Source organism: Taudactylus pleione, unplaced genomic scaffold, assembly GCF_031769625.1.
Source record: "Taudactylus pleione unplaced genomic scaffold, aTauple2 ptg000370l, whole genome shotgun sequence".
Taxonomy (NCBI): Eukaryota; Metazoa; Chordata; class Amphibia; order Anura; family Myobatrachidae; genus Taudactylus; species Taudactylus pleione.
The window spans coordinates 7,154,983-7,174,970 of record NW_028284771.1 but is presented as its reverse complement, the minus strand read 5'-3'; the positions used below and the strand labels follow the sequence as shown (position 1 = coordinate 7,174,970).

General features: G+C 38.5%; 1 protein-coding gene across 3 annotated transcripts in view; it reads right to left on the bottom strand.

Annotated features, from left to right (window-relative positions):
• MCTP1 (multiple C2 and transmembrane domain containing 1) overlaps positions 1-19,988 on the bottom strand; it is a 1,010,275-nt gene that overhangs the window by 280,131 nt on the left and 710,156 nt on the right. For all 3 annotated transcript variants that reach the window (XM_088444636.1, XM_088444637.1, XM_088444638.1), the window contains one exon: positions 19,622-19,741. In XM_088444636.1, coding sequence (XP_088300762.1) covers positions 19,622-19,741 — 120 coding nt within the window. The remainder of the gene's footprint in view (positions 1-19,621; positions 19,742-19,988) is intronic.

Sequence of the window (19,988 nt, the reverse complement as noted above, 5' to 3'; positions counted from 1 at the left end):
AGGAATGGATGCTGGAACTTGCTATATATAGCACACAGCTTAGAATGGATATTGGAACTTGCTGTATATCGTGCACAGCTTGGAATGGTGACAGAGTCAGTGGGAGAGCGTACAACCAGGAACAGAGTGGAACAGATGCAGGCACACTGAGCCAGGAAGCAGGTCTCATGCAGAGAAGTTGTTCTGACAATGGGTGCACTATCAGAGCTGGTTTAAAAAGGACACCTCACACCTGACAGGCTGAGCGGACCAGGTGTGCATATAGTGGAATCTGGTTGGCAGTTAGACAGTCAGGTAAAGATCAGCAAAGATGGCTGTGCCTAAGCTCCAGCTGGTACGAAAGACAACGGAAGGACACCAACCACGCTGTTGGTTGGCAGGCATGGAACTCAGGGATGTCTCCCGCGGCCAGCAAGAGGACCAATGGCTGTGTCAGATAATGGCGTCTGCACCCCAATGTGTGACATCTGATGCAGCAAAGATAAACACCTGATTGATTGTATTTACTCTTCTTTCTTTGTAAACAATTTTTTTTTTTACTGCATCAGGAATGTTATTAGAAATTTGGGGGGCAACAGCAAAATGTTCAAGAGGCCCACAAAGTTCCCAAGGAGGGACACCCCTGCATTCCCTGTCCATTATAAGATACAGACCACCACCTTCCTTATGTGTTTACAGTTTCTCTGACGACGCTCTGCACTTACTGCGCAAAGAGGAAGGGATCATGAAAGCTTCCCGCTGAGCAGGATTTCTCTAGGAGCCCTAATGTGTCCTAGTGTGTTGGTACATTTAAGGTACAAAATGTGTGTGTCAAGTATAAGACACTATCGGGGGGGGAGGAGTATTCAATTATCAGCGATGTGCACACCTACAGTATGTGGGTTGTGAGGAAAAATCTGCAATGTTGTTCGCCATGATGTCCCAGAGAATCGGTCGGATCACTGGCACCTAATTAGTACCCCTCCTAAATACCCTCCTAAATACTTTTGGTCCTGTCACAAGTTGCCCTATAAAATGACTAAGCTCGCCAGTGTTACACAGGAAGTTTTGGATAACAATTCAGCTAAAAATGTGGTTGACGATTAATTACATGGTTGAAGATTAAATTAAAGTAGATAGAAATATTTAAGATGTATTTGATTATGTGATGTGATGAAATATCCATTTTATTCTCCAGGTCACTATATATTTTTAACAGCACATGAAAGGAAGGTAATCTGACCACACACTTTCAGAGAACCAGTGATTTCATGCTCCTGTGTGTCCACCATGTGTGCTACGCAGACAAACCCGCTTTTATCCAGAATACTTTTAACTAAAATGCTAAACAGGTGTTTGGAGCTGGGTCTATGACCAAAATATTTCCCCTTATAACCTGTGACTCTGATAAGACTTCGTTCGGAAATATAGTAGTTACACATTCCTGTTATACCTTTAACAAACCACTGTTTTACCTCAGCCTTGTTGCACAATGTAGAGTCTATTTGTACCTCTCCTGTACTAAATTACAGATAAAGTTACAGCAAATTTGTTTTCTCACAAAACCACTGAGGCCTAGTATCCCCAGAGTAATAACAGCCTTGTCTTTCATTTAGAAAACAGCACTAGCTTACTTTTCTGTCAGGCAAACTCTACTTCCTGTCACAATGGGACTGTTCTTACAATTGTGAATGGGATATGGCTCAATTTGCAGGTGTTCAGGTAGAAAGGTAAAAGGGCGTTTGACCCCTGGTGTGCAATTGTTACATTGGAATGTAACTTAAATCTGTTCTTGTGGATCATTCCTTCACATAATGCTATAGCCTTACTGCAGCAGGATCCAATCTACTCACAATATCACCGATACAGATGGTAAAACCTCTAAATGGTAATCATACAGATAGAGACGGAACAATATAATAGAACAATAAAACATAAGCATGACAAAGTATGCTGTTTATACAAGCGGAATGCAATGTATCACTTTTAATAAAAAACAATTAAATAAAATGAAGTGACAGTATGATGTATTATTATTATCATTTATTTATATGGCGCCACAAGTGTTCCGCAGCACCTTATAAAATATATAAACAAATATGTCACCAAAGACTTACAGTACAATACAATAGAATGCAAGACAAGGACATGGATAATATATATTGCTACATTAGCGACCACAACACCACATAAGCAACAGAGCATAAGCAACCAAGTGTTAGGTGCCCTAGTGGGGAGTAAGAAGTAGATGAAAGTAAAGTAAGGAGAAATACAAGAGGGTAAAGGGCCCTGCTCCTAAGAGCTTACATTCTAAAGGAGATGTACTGTATAGTTACATGCTGCATGCAACAACACCACGTCAATCATGGAATCGTCCCATCCGATGTGCAGGGCAACAGATGGGACGATTCAATGAACGACAGCATCGAATGACAGATTGGGCATACACACTATACGTTGTGTACAAAGTATCATTCCGATACGCGTTGGAATGATATATCGGACAATAGATCATATAGTGTACCAAGCTTTACTCAATAAACAGACATTTTTATACTGTACATGGGCTCCCTTGGGCGTTAATACTCCCCTGATTATTATTTTTTTTGTTTTTATTGAAAATTGTACATTATAAACAATAAAGTAGACAAAACAAACAAAAATGAGAATCATATAACACACGTATAGCAGATATTAGTCACATATATAAAGCACTTGCTAAATTTAGAAAAAAAAATTGTAAATAACCAAACAAGAACAGAGAAGAATAAAAAAAAAGAGAATATTAACATCGGTGCCGCCCTGATTATTCTTACTTACAAATATTGTACCCCTTCTTTATATTCCTTTTTCTCTATTACCAAATTGTATTAAAAAAATATTAATTACATTATACTATGCAGTCTTCATTGTACTCTATTTCTTAAAATTAGCTTACATCACTAGGTCAGTAGACATATTGCCAGATACAGTTGATATCTATCTTCCTTCCAGCACTCATCCTAACCCACCTCATGCTCTTTCCTCCCTATCTTCCCCCTCTGTGTCACGCCTGTCTGTCTGCCCCTTCCCTTAGAATGTAAGCTCTCACGAGCAGGGACCTCTTCCCTCATGTGCTTCTCTTTACATTTTCTTCTACTCTTTACTCCCCATAAGGGCACCTAACACGTGACTGCCAACTCCCGGGTGCTTACTGTGAGTGCTTTAATCGCTATTGCAGCAATGTATATAAGTCGTGTTCTTGTCCTGCACTGTAATGTACTGTAAGTTACTTGTTTCTTGTTCACTTATTAGTTCTATGTACTATGTAAGGCGCTGTGGAACACTTGTGGCGCCATATAAATAAAGGATAATAATAATAATAATCTATCGGCCTCATTTTAAAACAAGTGATTTGCTTGTTATTACTCGTTTCTCCAAGAAGAATCAGGGCAAAGGACAAAGTAGTGGTGTTTACAACCTATTAAGGAAAGTACTTTTAGTTCTCATAAACAAAAGCACTAATGCCGTAACTAGGGGTGTGCTTCAGTGCTGCCGGAACATCCTCTGGACGTTCCAAACAGCCACGCTACAGCTCTTACAGCACCCCCTCGTCCACCCGCCCCGGGACATCCCCAGGATGATCCAGTCAGAAATGTAATTAATGGGTCTCCCCGCCATGCCCTCTCCGCATAACGTCATGCCCTGTTACAGGCACCAGCTGTTCACCTAATGTTTTGTGTATACTTGTCTATGTTCTTTTGGTGTGAAACAAGGTCATCAGAGGCTGCTTATTTAGTAAAGTGCTTAGAGAGATCAAACTTCTAAATTGTATAACACATATTCCCCTGATTTAGGGGCCTATTCAGCATCACTTAATTTTTACAAAAGCAGGTGAAAAATACAATTTTCACCTGCAATTGTAAAATTTAAGTTATCGGGCCATTCATCAGGAAGGTATCTCCTGCTTACCTTCCTCTGGCGGAATAGCCCGCTGTCCCCATACACTAGTATGGGGACAGGATTCATCAAGTTCCGAAAATACAATATTTTCGGAGATTGAGTACGGGGGCATTCGCCATTTTCCCTATGGGAAGGAGGGCCGGGTTGCGAAAAGGTATCCTTTTGGATCCCTCCACCCCTGTCCGGCTCCTTCTGCCGGACATCGGGGCTCTTTGCGCGCACGGATGACCTGTAGGTCACACATGCGCACTACCGTCACTACCCAGAAAGGAGCAGTGAAGCCGCTAACGGGACAGCTGATTTTCGCATCAGCTGTCACCGCGCCGGAGCAATGCTGAATTGCTCCACATTCCACGGCGAGTTAGAATGTTAATTATCAAGGGAAATTATTAATTGTCTAATCTGGGAAAATGTGTTTTTACTCTAGATAATTTAAGAAATGTAACCTAAACTAAAGTAAAATGATACTAAGGCTACGTACCTATTGGCATTACAATTCTGCCTTTAAGATGTGTTTCTACAGTCACTCAAATAAATTGCTTGCAAATAGCTGTGAAAATGAGACCCCATTCTACCAAGTTATATTTTTACTTATATTAACGTAGCTGCAGTGTGTGTTTTTTTGTTGTTCTTGTTTCAATTCAGAGAGTCTGATAAGCGTCATTTCATTGTACAACTGACATTCATCTAAATGTGATAATGGTTTAAACACAGAACAAGTTTACATAAGTATTTGCACATGTGTTTGGCTTGAACAAGATAACTTCCTGCTCTGTCACTAACCCATGTTAAAAAAATAAAAATAAAATCACAGATTGAATGCTTTTGTAAATACACTAAATGCCTATTAAACTCATATTGAAGCCATGTACAGTATAAATGTGTTTTTTTTTACTAGCGTGTTAACACATGTTAAATGACATACAGTTAATGCAACAGCACATGTAGCCTGACACAAAAATAAACATGTTGGTCATTTTAGCTACATTTCTTTTAAATGACACCAAAAGCGTTTACAGAATTACATTTGTTATACTGTACTAATTGTTTTTGGAACATTCCTTCACATTATTTTGAGATTAAAACATATTAACTTGCAGGTTACATGGAAATGGATGAGGGTACATGAACAGAACTATAATTTCTCCCTGATTTTCTTGCTATACACTGTAATTGATCTCACCTAATAACAGGCTTTATTATTATTTTATTTTATTGATCCTAGTTGATGTTTTTTTGTTTCAGATTCAGCTTGTATCTCCAGTATTAACATTTCAGAAACTAAATTAGTTTCGAAAAAAGAGAAAAATCGAATGCGTTAGGGAATTGTGGTTAATATAGCTTGATAATCTTAATCATTATATCTAGGAAATTATATTGTATTTCACACAATAATAATTTGACACTTTTATTAGCTAAAAATCCCCGGGCTAACAATGGTGCGTAAGGGATGTGTTAATTAAGAGTGCCGCAAATATTAAAAGCGCCTGCATACAAATTCTTCAATCATCCTAACAAGGTGTTCTACAGCAAAGGCAGCTTAATGTATTTCTTCCTGGCTAAAAAAAGGGTAGTCAAATACAATAAAGTGTTTCATTCCAAAATAAATTACACACTGGATTATTTTATTCAGCCAATTTGTGGGCTGCTACTAAATTAAACGAACAATGAGTACCATAAATGTAATTGGTCTACTGTAAAATATCTGTACAGAAGGCTTTAGTTGACTGCACGAGTATAAATCATATCTTGGTCTGAGCATATTGCAGTATCTCTTCAACAGCCAAGAGTGCTCTTTGTGTACTACCAATTGAATGCGATGTTGATTTGTCCCGGGAGGGCGCTCCCGGAGTTATTCAATTCAGCGCGCTGTTAAGTTGGAGAATGCCGGTTCTCGCGACTTAACCTGGGTGTTCAGTCGCGAGAACCGACAGTCTCCGACTAAAGTGCCGGACGCGCAGCTGTTAGAACCGCACTGGGCTGGAAAACAGCCGCTCAGCTGCCACTGTTCTCAGATTTCTTTTAGCATCCCAAGGAGGGTGCGAGAAGAAATCCTTTGGCCTGACAAAACATTGTGTTGAATTGAAAAGCTTTGGGAGCTCCCTCCAGGGGCTATTCAACATCGCATTGAATTGAATCATGGTTATTTATAAAGTCACTCAAAGAGACCTGCTCTGGGAGTACAGTTAAGGTGAACTACAAGTTTCAGCATGCACTACGACAAAGGCTAGTAACTGCTACACAGTATGAGGTCTGAAGTGGTCCATATTGTTCTGTAGGGACTGCAAACTTTAGCTGAGCTTTTCTTCTGTAAAAGTGTACTCCACATAGGTAATAAAAGTGTACTGTATATAGCAATAAAAAGAGTAATCATATATAATAAAGGCAGCCTTGGCATGTACATACCGTGCACAGTGAACACAGCCACTCTCTTTAAATTGTGAAGTGCTAATTCTACATCCACTGGATACACGCTATGCACTATATCATTTGTACAGGTTGTAGTTAGCATCCCGGCGGTCGGGATGCCACCGCTCAGAATCCAGACACTGGAATCCCAACAGCAGTCGGAATACCGGTACCAGAATCCAGACCGTAAGTATTAGGGTTAGGGAGAGGGTTAGGGGGTTAGGCACTAGGGGCAGGATACTTACCTATTTGGGTCGGGATTTTGACTGTCGGGATGCCACTGTTGGCATTGTGCCAACCAGCATTTCGACCACCGTCATCCCATATCCAAAATGTTCGTACAGCTAATGAGAGCTATTTTGGTCAGTGCATCTGTCTGTCTGTACAGCTGATATGTTTCTGAACATCGTTCACAAACATATCGTGTCAGCCCTGTAGCACGGTATATCTGCCTACGTGTAAGGATGACCCGCCGACCGACCCCCATACTGGCCGCAGGAACCGCTGATACTGACATCACAACTGTCCAGGAAAATTGACATGCCTACCCAGTGGTGATGTCCTGGCAGACATATCCTGCGGACACTTGGTAAGTGTGTATGCCTAGCCAAAATTGGTCGCTCGTTCTGTGGGACCATCAATCGCTGAGTATGTTGGCATAGTGTGTACACAGCCTTATAACTGTGTCACCACATCCCTTCCCATTACAGTAAAATAATGGTTACGTGGCTCTAGTTCTCTGTTTTTTGCCAATTCAGGGGCTCCTGCTGAGTTGGACGGAATTTGCATCTAAGAGCCGTATTCAATTAGCGGAGAAAATGGCAGTTTTTTTCACCATAGACGAAAACGGACGTTTTTAGCCAAAAAACTGTGATATTTTGGCCTAAAAATCAGGTGGAAACGCAATTGGCGAAAAAAAACTGGAGATAAGTTTTCTTCATCCCAGACCAGGCGAAAAAAAATGCAAAATCCCTATTTTTGGCTAAAAATGTGGGGATTTCTTTCAGAACCCTTTGGACACCCCCTCTAATGATAAATTACCCCGAAAAACGACTGCGCAATTTTTGGGTACAAAAAAAAAACGTTGAAAGTGGTTTTAATGTATTGGGTCTGATTTTTCGGGGGACAGTATGGATGTGTGAAGTATTTTAAACATCGAACGCAGTCGCAGCAGTCGGTTTTTTACGGTTTTTAAAATTGCATTTGTACGACACAAAAATATACTTGCACCCATTTTAACGTACCCCCAATTTACGTGGAATAGTAATTTCCTGTAAAAAGAATTGCTTCCTATCACTTTCAAAGTTTTTTTTTTTCACCCAAAATTTTGTTTTTCAACAAAATGCGCAACTTACAATTTTTTGGGGGGTAATTTATCATTAAGGGGGAGTGTCCAAAGAGTTCTGGAAGAAATCCCCACATTTTTAGCCAAAAATAGGGATTTTGCATTTTTTTCGCCTGGTCTGGGATGGAAAAAACTTCTCCATTTTTTTTCGCCAATTGCGTTTTTCGCCTGTTTTTTGTCAAAAATATCACCTATGGCGAAAAAAACCCGTTTTCGCCGCTAAATGGATACGGCCCTAAATGGTAATCGCATAATGCGTCCCCCCCAAAAAAAGCATTTAGCTTAGCTTGCAGAGATGGTTGTATAGAAATATGCATGCAGCTTGGCAAGGGTATCATATGTATCTGCTTTACTCATGGAGTAAACAGTAGTATATGCACCTGGTTTATGCTAGGAGATGTATGGCACCAGAGTGACAGTACTAAGGGCTCTATTTACTACAATTCGCATATTGAATGTGGATTGTAGTGTGATATTACCGAGTGAATTCGCATTGCGAATTCAGGCAATATCACAGGGATTTACTATAAATCCCTTGCAGGGACAGAGCTTGTGATAAAGCTCTGTCCCTGCGATCCCATCCGCACTCTAGTCGCGGTATTTTCGGAAAAATTCAGCGACTAAGAGCCCGCACATGCGCCGACCCACCGTCGCTGCTACCCCCCACCGATGCTAAGCCCCGCCCCCTGCGATCACGGACCCCCGCGACCCCCCCTCCCTTCATTACACTTACCTGCATCCTCCTGGCCTCCGGTGATCTTCTCCGGGCTTCCCGAACAGGTGATCTCCCATACTGCACTGGGACCCGATCACCTGATGACCGGGCAGCAGGGCACTATGGGAGACCAGCTGACCGGAGAGGAGCCATCACCGGAGGCCCGATCACCGGTCCCTGGAGTCAGGTAAGTAAAAAAAAAAAGTTTCAATTTTTTTTTCTTTTTTTTACAGTAATCAGCTTGCGGTCTGTTTAGACCACACAGCTGATTACTGGTACCGGCTCCCGCCTCTGCTCTCCCCGTTAGAGCAGAGTGGGAGCCCGGTAACCGGAGGAGACCCTGGATAACGCCACCTCCAGGTGGCGTTATTATCATAGGGCTTCCCCCGGTATTTTTTTACAATTTATTTTTAGTAACTCTGGTCGGATCACATTTCCCATTACAATTATGGGAAATGCGATCTGCTTTACTAAAAATAAGTGATACCTAGGGGTTGGAGTAGAATTTTACTAATTCTACTCCAATAGCCCTGTAATAACTACAGGTGAAACTAAACTAATGTGAAAAGGGTGTGAAAACACCCTTTTTCACTTTATTTTAGTAAAAATAATGTTAATAAATAGAGCCCTAAATGCTAAAATAACTGTAAAACAATACACAATATACTATAGTAATTCAGTTGATAAAGTCACATTTGCCATGTAATAGAAGTTGTACTGACAAAATGAAAGTATTAAGTTAAAACTGAATATGCACACCCATTGGCTGTCTCTTTAAAAGATCAAATTGGAATCTGCTGTATTGCTGCATTAAAATAGTAATAGTATATATGAAAGGTATTCAGATTCATTCAGCCAATCAGAAGCAGCCATCGATTGTCATCATTAGCACCAGAGGTGGAGTACCTAAAAGTGGAATCTAATTATTGTACACAGGGTCCTATGGTCTTTTAAAAAATTAAATATTTTAATAACTTATTCCTTATCTTACACTACACTTCCCTGTTTTATATTTTGCTTTGTTTTAGAGTTACAAACTTCCTGTTTATAAGTTAGAATAAAAGTCACATTTTGAAAATCTATATCGTAAATTGAGTATTATTTACAACTACTCTTTCCCATTCTATTTTATTCTTTGGATATAGTATACAGTATGTATGTTTTTTGTTTTTTTTCTTTACCATCCTTTCAATATGGACATATTCTATAGTATGGACATACTGTATGTTTAATAGTAGAGAACACTCATAGTTTCTTGATACTAAGACTAAGTATACATTAGAACGACAGCCAATCATGCAGATGGTCGGGGCAATTTCCCTTCGCCCTGGACCATCACAGATTGGCCATATACACTGACCGATTTAATGAACGACAGAACTATACCTCGTGTAGTCCTTCAATGCACTGCCCACACACCATATCGTTTGATTGACCGTGCAGCACAGTCAATGAAAGAATCTTGTATATTGTCCGCGGGAGCCCAGGATTGTGCATATATATTAGAAGATATGTCATTCCGATATGGCAAATCATGCCGATATCGTTCTAATGTGTACCCAGCCTAACAAGCAGGATGTGGATATGATAACTATATGAAGTTATGAAGTTGAAAAAAAAAATAATTGAGGCAGAAAGAGTGAGTGGTTACCTTCAGAAGTGGGTCTTTATAGCTAGGTTTTAATATAAAAGAAGGCCGGCTAAAGGTGAAAACAACAATACAATGTGGCCTCATACTGTCACAACATTTGTAAGATGGCGGAAACGTGTGTAAAGGGCACATCAGCAGCTGAAATTCATTGCCAACTTATTGAGGTGTGCGGTGATAACTTCATGTCATGGAAACAGGTTTGGGCTTGGTGCACTGCCTCTGATAACAGCAGGACAGACGTTCAAGATGAGCAGCGATCCGGCCAGCCAAGCACGTCCACCACAGATGACAATTTGTACCGCTGATTCAGCAGGACAGATGCATTCGAGTTAGTGATATTGCTGACAAACTGAACATCTTAGTGGGTATTGCGCACAATATTGTTCATGAACAACTGGGGTACAGGAAAAAGTGCTCACACTGGGTACCGAAGCAACTCACAGAAGTTTACAAAACCAATAGGATGGGATTGTCTCTCATGCACTTGACGCGGTACCATGAGGAGGGAGTGCAGTTCCTGCAACGAATTGTCACTGGCAATGAAACGTGGGTATGTCATGTGGCACCGGAGACAAAGCAAACATCAATGATGTGGAAACACATATCGTCTCCACCTTCGTAGACAATCAAAACAACTCCATGAGCAAAGAAGCTCATTGCGACCGTGTATTGGGACCACAAGAGTGTACTTCTTGTTGATTTCTTCACAAAGGGAGATACTGGCTTCAGGCTCTTGACACTGATTTCTTTTATGCCAGGAAAAGATGCCTTGGTGTATCATTGGTATAAATGCTTAGACAAGTATGGGTACAATGATGTAGGCACTCCCATTCGTATGTAAATCATAGCCGTGGTGCTCACCCAGTGGAATGGATATCGTGGCAAAATGGTGTTACTCTCCAGACTTGGATGGTACAAAATCAATGTCACGTCTAGTAGGTCAACGTTTCGAGTTTATTCATAAACTCGTCATCAGGACGTGGCGAGGTTGCGGGGGGCATGGGCGGGGATACTACCCTGCAATGGGGGCGAGGCCGTGGACACGGAATCTCGTCATTTTGGCCCCGCTACACAATGCCGAGATTTTTGGCATTGTGAAGCAGGGGGTGGAGGCAGGATGGCACGTCACCGCCCCCCTCACTGCGGGGGTTTTATGGTAGTCGCGGGGGGCAGCTTGCCTGCATTTCCGGGAGGGTCGGCAGCAGGACACGATTTTCATGAGGCTCCCGGACGAATCGGGAGGGTATGTAAATATGATTTTATATATATATATATATATATATATATATATATACACACACAATATATTTTACTGCTTTTACGGCTTTAAATAAAGTAGACAGGAAAAACACCATGTAGATTCCATGATCATTCTAAGCAGCTTCTTAATACTGCCATCAAAATTGTTTAACTAAATTGTTGCATACAAGCCAGAATATAGCTTGTAGTAGCCTAATTTGCTCAAAACCAATAAAACAATTGAGCAATACTGCAAAGAATAACATTATGTTTGCCACGCTACTTAAATCAATTTCCACCCTTCACAAATGTAATGCTGCAATAGCTGTCATAGAGCACATATTTAATGTCACGAAATACTAGTTTCCCTATACCAAATTAACTTGAGATTCATCAAATATAAAATTATCAAAATTGGACAATTCACCTATCACTTGCTTTAAAACTACCCAACTCTGCACCAATGTCGGGAAACTGTAATGTACTGTTATCTAAAAAATATAATTTGTCAAAAGTGGAAATTTAATTTGTGATACTTTATGCAAGAGCTGTGGCTCTATTTTGGTGATCAGTCACCTTTTCTTAGAACCTCTACAGTATACATTGTATGGTATGATATGATATCTTTGTGTCATTTTTTTATAGCAAGAATATGTCAAAAGTCTAAATGGCACTGGTTTGGTTAAACAAAATATAAGGGGTTCTGGACCAGATTGGAAATTCAGTGACTAAAATATAAAAAGACAAAACTTCCCCCTTGGCTGTACAACTTGAATAAAGAGCAGTGGTAAATGGAGCCCTCTAGTGTTTTTGTCTAAGGCAATAATTGCACAGTATCATTGACTTCACCAAGGGTCTGGGTTTTCAGATATGAAGGAGTCACTCAGAAATGTTACACTCTCAGTCAATCAGAGGATCAGTGTTATCTTAATGTGATATATATATGGAAATGCATATATAATGTCATTAGTCTGCACAATTATAGGCTTCAGATGGGTTGCTATATGCACAAGAATCATAGAAAGAAACATTTTTCTGGTCATCTATTGGCAAAGTGTTTCTCTCCAAGTTAATGGGGAGGCCCATTAACATATAAATAACTATTAGATTTTCCAAGAGAAAGCTTTCTTGAGCTACTATTTAAAAACAAACAAAAAAATCAGCAAGGCTTTTTTTCTTCATATTTATTTTAAATTCATAGTCATGACATAATTGAAGTTAGAGCATCCATTCACTATTTTTATATTAAATATGTATATGTAACCCTACGTAATTTTACAGTATACACAGTCATGTGCATCCTTTTCATAAAGGCAATTGAAAGCAATTTAAATCACATTAGATTTAAAGATAGGGATTCATGCTATCTGGAATTATGTTTCCAAATACATAGAATTACAATTTATGTCCCATCTGTAAAATTATAATATACTATTTATTATTCTGGTTTGAATTCAGAGGGCTTGTATTCAGCAAATATTTAAAATACATAAATAAATATAAACTTTAGCTTGGTTACAGTTAAGTCATCTTCAGGGATCCCATTTGCTAAGCTGCGAATGACTGATACAGGGGCATGCTCACTATGTATGGTATCCGACGCAGAGTCTCTAATTGATTGGTGATTTCTTCCATTTTAATCAGTAGAACATTTTCAACGCACTGGGGCTAATTCAGAATTGCATGCAAGATGCCCGCAGATGTGGTCGCATTGCATGCTGGGAAATAAATGCGGACCGCCCTGATTCATCTGCTTGCAAAAGTAGTTGTTATCACTATCAGTATGTATGAGATCTGACTCAAATAAGATAGACCTCTGTGTATGCTCACCTGTGAATATTCCTCAGCTCCATCTATGCACCCATGACACTCCCTCAGAACATGTTTCCGACTAATGAATACCCAGTTACTGCCCAGTTACACCCACTCTGCCAGAAGGTGAGATGCGGGTGAGTTGCATATGACTGTTAATAGCCCATAGTGGCTCAAAGTTGCGTATGATCAGCAACAGAGCAAACATCCCCCCCCCCCATATCCCGCAAGGTCCGCCCATAAAACGGACTTGCCTGCAATTCTGAATAAGCCTCCCCCTGTGCAAATGCGGCTGCATGGATTATCTTGTAGGTTTTGCTTTGGCAATTTTCAGTAACAGGAAGATACACACCCATTGCTTCAGATCATTACACCATATCTGCATATAATATGGAAAAAGTTTGGTTGCAGTTGCTAAGCAGTATGAGAGCATTGCTCTTCTGTTTTCTTAATATGCAATTACAGCTAATTAGAAAGTGGCCTACCTGTTGCTACGACAGCACTAATGTACAGGCCATGCTCTGAGATAAATATATACTGAGCAAATGTTCTTCCATTGCAACAACACTGATCAATCATATGCAATGTGTTTTAATTAAAATTCCAGCTCTTCCAAAGCCGCACAGCAGGCTCTCTGTAGAGGAACACTGCCCTCCTGTGTACAGATTCATCACAAATCAGCCTCAGTTTGTAGGGCACATAAAAAAGACATAAAGGATAGAAAACAGTGGTTGCTCTGGATTGCTGTTTAAACACATATTAATATTGTTTATTAAGAGCATTGACATGCTTAATTTATGAATTAATCACCATTTTCAGAAGTAGCATTCCACTACTGACATTCCCAGAGATCTCCTAAAACAGAGCTGGCATGACCTGCAGTTAGTGACAATGACCTATTGAAAATGATGAGATGTGACACAAAGGAATAAGCAAAGTACCCATCACTAAGCACAAAATCTCTTAGTGTTCTGCTTACCCAGCAGCAGCAGCAGCAGGATGAATGTAAACCATAGAATCACTTGGCTAATGATAGTTCTATTAAATTCTATGCAACTCTTTTTTTATTTACTGTAATGTGATACATTTTTGTCCTATTTTGTGTCTCAAATATGAATGTAATTCCAGACATAGTGATGTTGAACACACATGGCAACAAGGTACTACAACGCATAACGACACAAATGGACACTTTCATTTCAAACTTGGAGCCTGATTCAGAGAAGTACCGTAGGCTAATGACATTGCAGCTGAGAAAATATCCAAATGTCGCAACTGCCGGGAGATGTATTGAGGCGCTCACCTGCGGCTTTGCAAATCCATGCATCTGCTTAGAAAGTCGCAACACCTGTGTACACAGACGCAGCATCGGTCGCAGATAAGTCTAATGTGGCAGTCCTGAGTAAGTCTATGGCCCCACAGAAAGGCCGTGGGAAGTGAGACGCCGGAGCCATGTCGCTGTCGTACAAATCGCATGCGCAGGCAGCGACACGCCCCACAAACTGTTATGACACATCTGTGTGTTTGGCAACACCGTTACCGCCACCAATAGCTGCTGACCTGTCAATCAAACTGCGAGTAGAAAATCACAGCCAGCGAATACGGTAAAGTACTTCTGTCGCATGCACAGTGCGACTTAGGCGCATGCGCAGTTTACTGATAATCGCTCAACTGCGAAAACTTCGGCATAGCGTCCTTCTCTGAATCAGGCCCTTAGCCGTCATATACTGTATACATTTTTTATTCAGTTCTAGGATGCACTGCAATATACAAAACCAAAAACAGATCTTCCTTTATGTTCTTATTGTGCACTGTATGTTGTATAAGATGTGAAGTAAGTATTAGGAAAAACAGCAGAATTGTTTTCTAGGCATGTTAAACGCTCACATGTGCGTGTCAGGGTATATTGCCTTATGCCCATGTACACCAGTTAGCGGCGTAAAACTCGCACGCATAAGCAAAGCAGCAAAGTTATTTTAGAATATGTAATGAAATGTTTGTAGCCATGATTATAAAAAAGGAAAAAATACATATTAAAATCTCAACTACCATTTGAAGCATTTTTTATTTATAACAACGTTTTAAATAAATTCAGCAAGCAAGTAGCTCATGTCATGTATAGTAATAAAGCCACTTTGATCATGTCAAGGTTATTAATTAATATTTATTTTGGTATCTTCCTTTTGCTACCCAGCAATATGCACTGTAGCCATAGGGTCATCCTGTAATAATTTCTATAACAAATGAACAATAGCCATCTCCCAGCACACACCATTAAGGAGCTTATTTAATAAAAATTTTCAAGAATCACATAGAAACCATTGGGATTGAACTTTTCATTAGTTATAAGCTGGGTACACATTAGACGATGTGTACCCAGCACGATCTCGTGAGCAACGGGACCCAGCGGGGGAGCAGGCATCGGCAAGTCCAAACACACTTACCGATGTCGACAGGGACGGAGCGATGGCGAGGATGTAACGGAGGCCATGCTGCATTCGGCAGCATGGCATCGCTAGAGACATCATCAGATCTTTCTGCATGTACAAAAGATCTGAGGATGCGACGGACGCCCCATGGATGCGCGAGTCGGCATCGGCATCGTGCGTACACACTGGACAATATAAATTATTTGACGTTCTGATGCGTCGGAATCGGACAAATCGCACAAGATATCGTCTAGTGTGTAGCGGTCTTTAGACTAGTATGCTAGGATTTTAGAAGCCCATATTTGATTATTAGAATGGGCTACAGCATGACAATGCTGTTTGCATAATGCATCCACTGATTGATTGGGGCAAGGACGTTGACATGGGATAGCCCTTGTGGCTTGGTCCCACCCACTCTTATCCCCAAGTCTGATGCTTTCAAATGATTATTAGGTAAGGTGGCATGTCGGAAGGGTTAAAAATGTGATAATGCACTCTGTACTTTACATTATATGGACAGTAGAATCCAGCGAGATGTGACCATATAAAGGTACAAGATCACAGAAGATCTCGAAAATCTTGGGGTGTATTTGTCTTTATAATACACACATTTTCCTAATGAATCCTGAAGGGATGCCTTCAGAGCTCATTAATTATGAGCAATAACATCTAAAGTCCTTATTTATACAGATATTATACACGTCATTTACAGGACTTTTCAAATATATTAAGTTAACTTATCTTTAATATTCTTTGTTTAATTTTGCATATAATATTTTCCAGTAAAAAAAAATAAAAAATTGCAGATCTTTCAGATCAGATAAAAACGTCTGACACTTTTCAAACTGAAAAATTTAGAAAGTAGGAATTTCATTGCTTCCACTACTATATGGAAGAGAAACAGTTGAACTCAATGTAGCAAATGTAACTTTAAAAGAATTTTTAGACGAGACACAGAATAATGCATCCTACAGTATTCGAGTACTCTAATGAACAGTAGCAATAGAAGCCGAACAAAATACAAGACATTCAGGTCAATGTTTGCTGCTTTCTGGTGCCAAAGAAGATTTTAATGACATTTATTTTTATTTTAATGGAACCGATCTCTCATACGTCAAAGAAGAATCTGTTTATTGAACAAGGGCCATACCGGAGATGTACCAGTGTGTTCTAAAGTACTGAATACATCTTGTTTTTGAAAGTAGAGACAAATGTCAGTCAAATCTCTAATTGTTATAACTATACCAAGGGTGCATTGCAAAAGCAATTTATGAATACCAAATCCAGTTAGATTAGCCTCCCCTTCATATTTCATGTTCAATGTTCCTCTAAGTAAAATATGCACTTTTCTTCCTTCATTCAGTTATGAGCGCTACGTAAAAGGCAAGGGCACTTTTTTTTTTATAATGCACATCTTAAACTTTTCATTAAACAACCACATTTAAATTCTACCTTTTTCTGCACTCTGACATTTTTGTCTGGCATTTTCATTAATTTTGCGACATACATAAATGTAGCTGAAATGTTAACTGATCAATACTTTGTCTCTCTCATGTACCACTAGAACACCATTCCCAGAGGAACACACAGCAGTACAGAAATTAAATGTGTAAAATATCAAATGTTAATGTTAAACACAGCAGCACTTATAACGACTGAAAAGGCTAAAACAATTCAAAATGGACAGATGGTACCACAAATTATCTACAATCACTTTTAAAGATTAAAGTTTGTCCTGCAGAATAATTCATTGACGCATGCATAAGTGTGTCCTTTTACTGATGGCTCAGTTGTCCAATTATTTTTTGCACTCGTTACAATGAGAAATGAAAGCAATGAAAGAGGAGGGACAGAAGCAAAGAAATGAGAGAAAGAGGGACGATGCGCTATGTTATAATGCAAGATTTGATGACGTTAACTAAAAACACAGGGTGCTTTGTAAGTAGCAGTGCTAAACAGTAGTTTGAGGGAAAACTTTGCAGGCTTAAACATACAGAGCCAACACAATCTTACATTTCTGGAATTTAACCCATGCATACATTACTACTTTGTCCATTGTAAAACACAATATTTATCATAAGTGTGAATAATAAATTTGTACGTTATTTACATAATTGGGGAAATGATCAATAGTCACTAGCACCATTGGAAATAATTACCCCAAGAATGGGACACCACTAAATGCTTCCAATTTGCAATGATGTATCAAAAACAGTGAACATACTGTAGCAACTAATCAAATAGCACAATAATGTAGGTCAGCAAATGGAACACACTTGTGCAAATTGCATCATGAGATTAAGTATATTGTAAATAAAAAAAAATATCAAAGCAGCAAATTTGTTATATATATATATATATATATATTATATATATATATATATATATATATATTAAACATACACACACATATCTATCTATCTTTATTTTTGACATTCCTAATTATTGTTCCATTTTTCCTATTGGAAGAATACATTTGAACATGTCCAAAATAAAAACTTAAAGTTAGTATTTTTTACATTTTATTCATTATCTTTTGTACAGTAATTTAAAAATGTTGTAATAAATATAGTATTTATTGTCCTTTCGTGTATATTATTGCATGATAATATTAATTTCAGATGGAAATTATTTTAAAAGGAATAAATGTGAAAATAACGAATGTGTGAGAGGAATCACTTTTACATTTTCCCTGTTGCACGCGACACTGCAGGGGTTAAATTCCTGAGGCTCCTAATAAGATGTTTAGTGCTGTATACCTTTTTCCACAGACAAAGGTGAAGAACACGTACCTACTGCACCACCGCCATGCATAAAATATATCACATAAATTATAAACTACATTTTCTCATTAAAACTTAGTCTCACATTATTTTCTTCAGTGCATACCCAGAGATGACCTTTACCTGCTGCCAGTGAAGACCTGGCATAAGGTACATTATACGCATATGGCACTGATGTTCAATTTCTTCTCTTCAAATTAATTATGATTCTAACAATGTTCCAAGTGAAGGGAAGCCCCATCAGGCATATAGAGATTAAACTTCATTTTTTCAAATACCAAACCAAACCATATTACCTTAAAATGTCCTTGCATACTTGCAAAGTAAAACATTAAAGCAACAGTGCCTCCTAAAATAAAGGAAATACAGAATATGTCCTCTGCAGTCTATTTACATTTATATTATTGTCAGTATTTATAACTGATATTTCACTGATCTTGAAATAACAGATAAAAACAGTCAATAATATCACATCAATATCATATCTATCTATCTATCTATCTATCTATCTATCTATCTATCTATCTATCTATCTATCTAATATCTATCTATCTATAACTGAGCTCTCTCTCATATGTATATGTCTATTTATCCATCTCATATCTGTCAATTATATATATATATATATATATACATATATATAATATATATATATATATATATATATAAATATATAATATGTATCTATCTAAATTATCTATCTCATATGATTCTGTCTATTTATCCATCCCATATGTATCTGTATATTTATCCATCTCAAGTCTATCTATCAATTATCTATCGATCAATAAATCTGTTATACATATATATATATATATATATATATGTATCATATCTGTATATCTCATAACTGTAGTCAGTATCTATCTATCTATCTATCTATCTATCTATCTATCTATCTATCTATCTATCTCATATGTATCTATTTATCCATCTCATATCTTTCGATCTATTTATAAATGATCTATCTAGCTATCTATCTATCTATCTATCTATCTATCTATCTATCTATCTATCTATCTATCTATCTATCTATCTATCTATCTCATATCTTTTATACCAATAGTTTTAAACTGCATAAATTTAGAAACAGACAGGACATACTGTAGTGAGATAGACAGAATCCTGGCGGTATACACTATTTTCTTTTTCATTTTTTTTCCTGCTTTGAGGGACTAGGAGTTAAAGGATGTGTTAATGTGGACTCTTCATTAATTGTTGTGCACCCAGTTCGATAGATGACATTTATAACTTACATTCCTTTTAGAACACAGAACAGATGAGATAATTATGTAAGACAGTAGAGGATTATCATACCAAGAAAGCAGCAAGACTCCTCTGGGGTGAGTCCCAATCAAAGCAACTGTTAATGTAGTAGGCAGCATTGATGAGCACCATGACACAACACTTCATGCGGATAAAGTTCCTTAGCAGTAACTGTGAGAGAGATGAAAAGATGAAAATATTATCAGAACAATTAAGTCTCAGAGTGACCTGGAAGGTTGACAGCTACTTCTAGACAATCATGGTTAAAAGATGTGTTTTAAAAGGAAGAGCTTGAAAAGGTTCAACACAGGGATCAGTTTAAATCAATAGAGAAAAGTAACTAGGCTCAAATTACACACTGCTACCTCAAACAAACGTTAGCATTGGGATGAACTATTTATAACATGAAATAGACAAC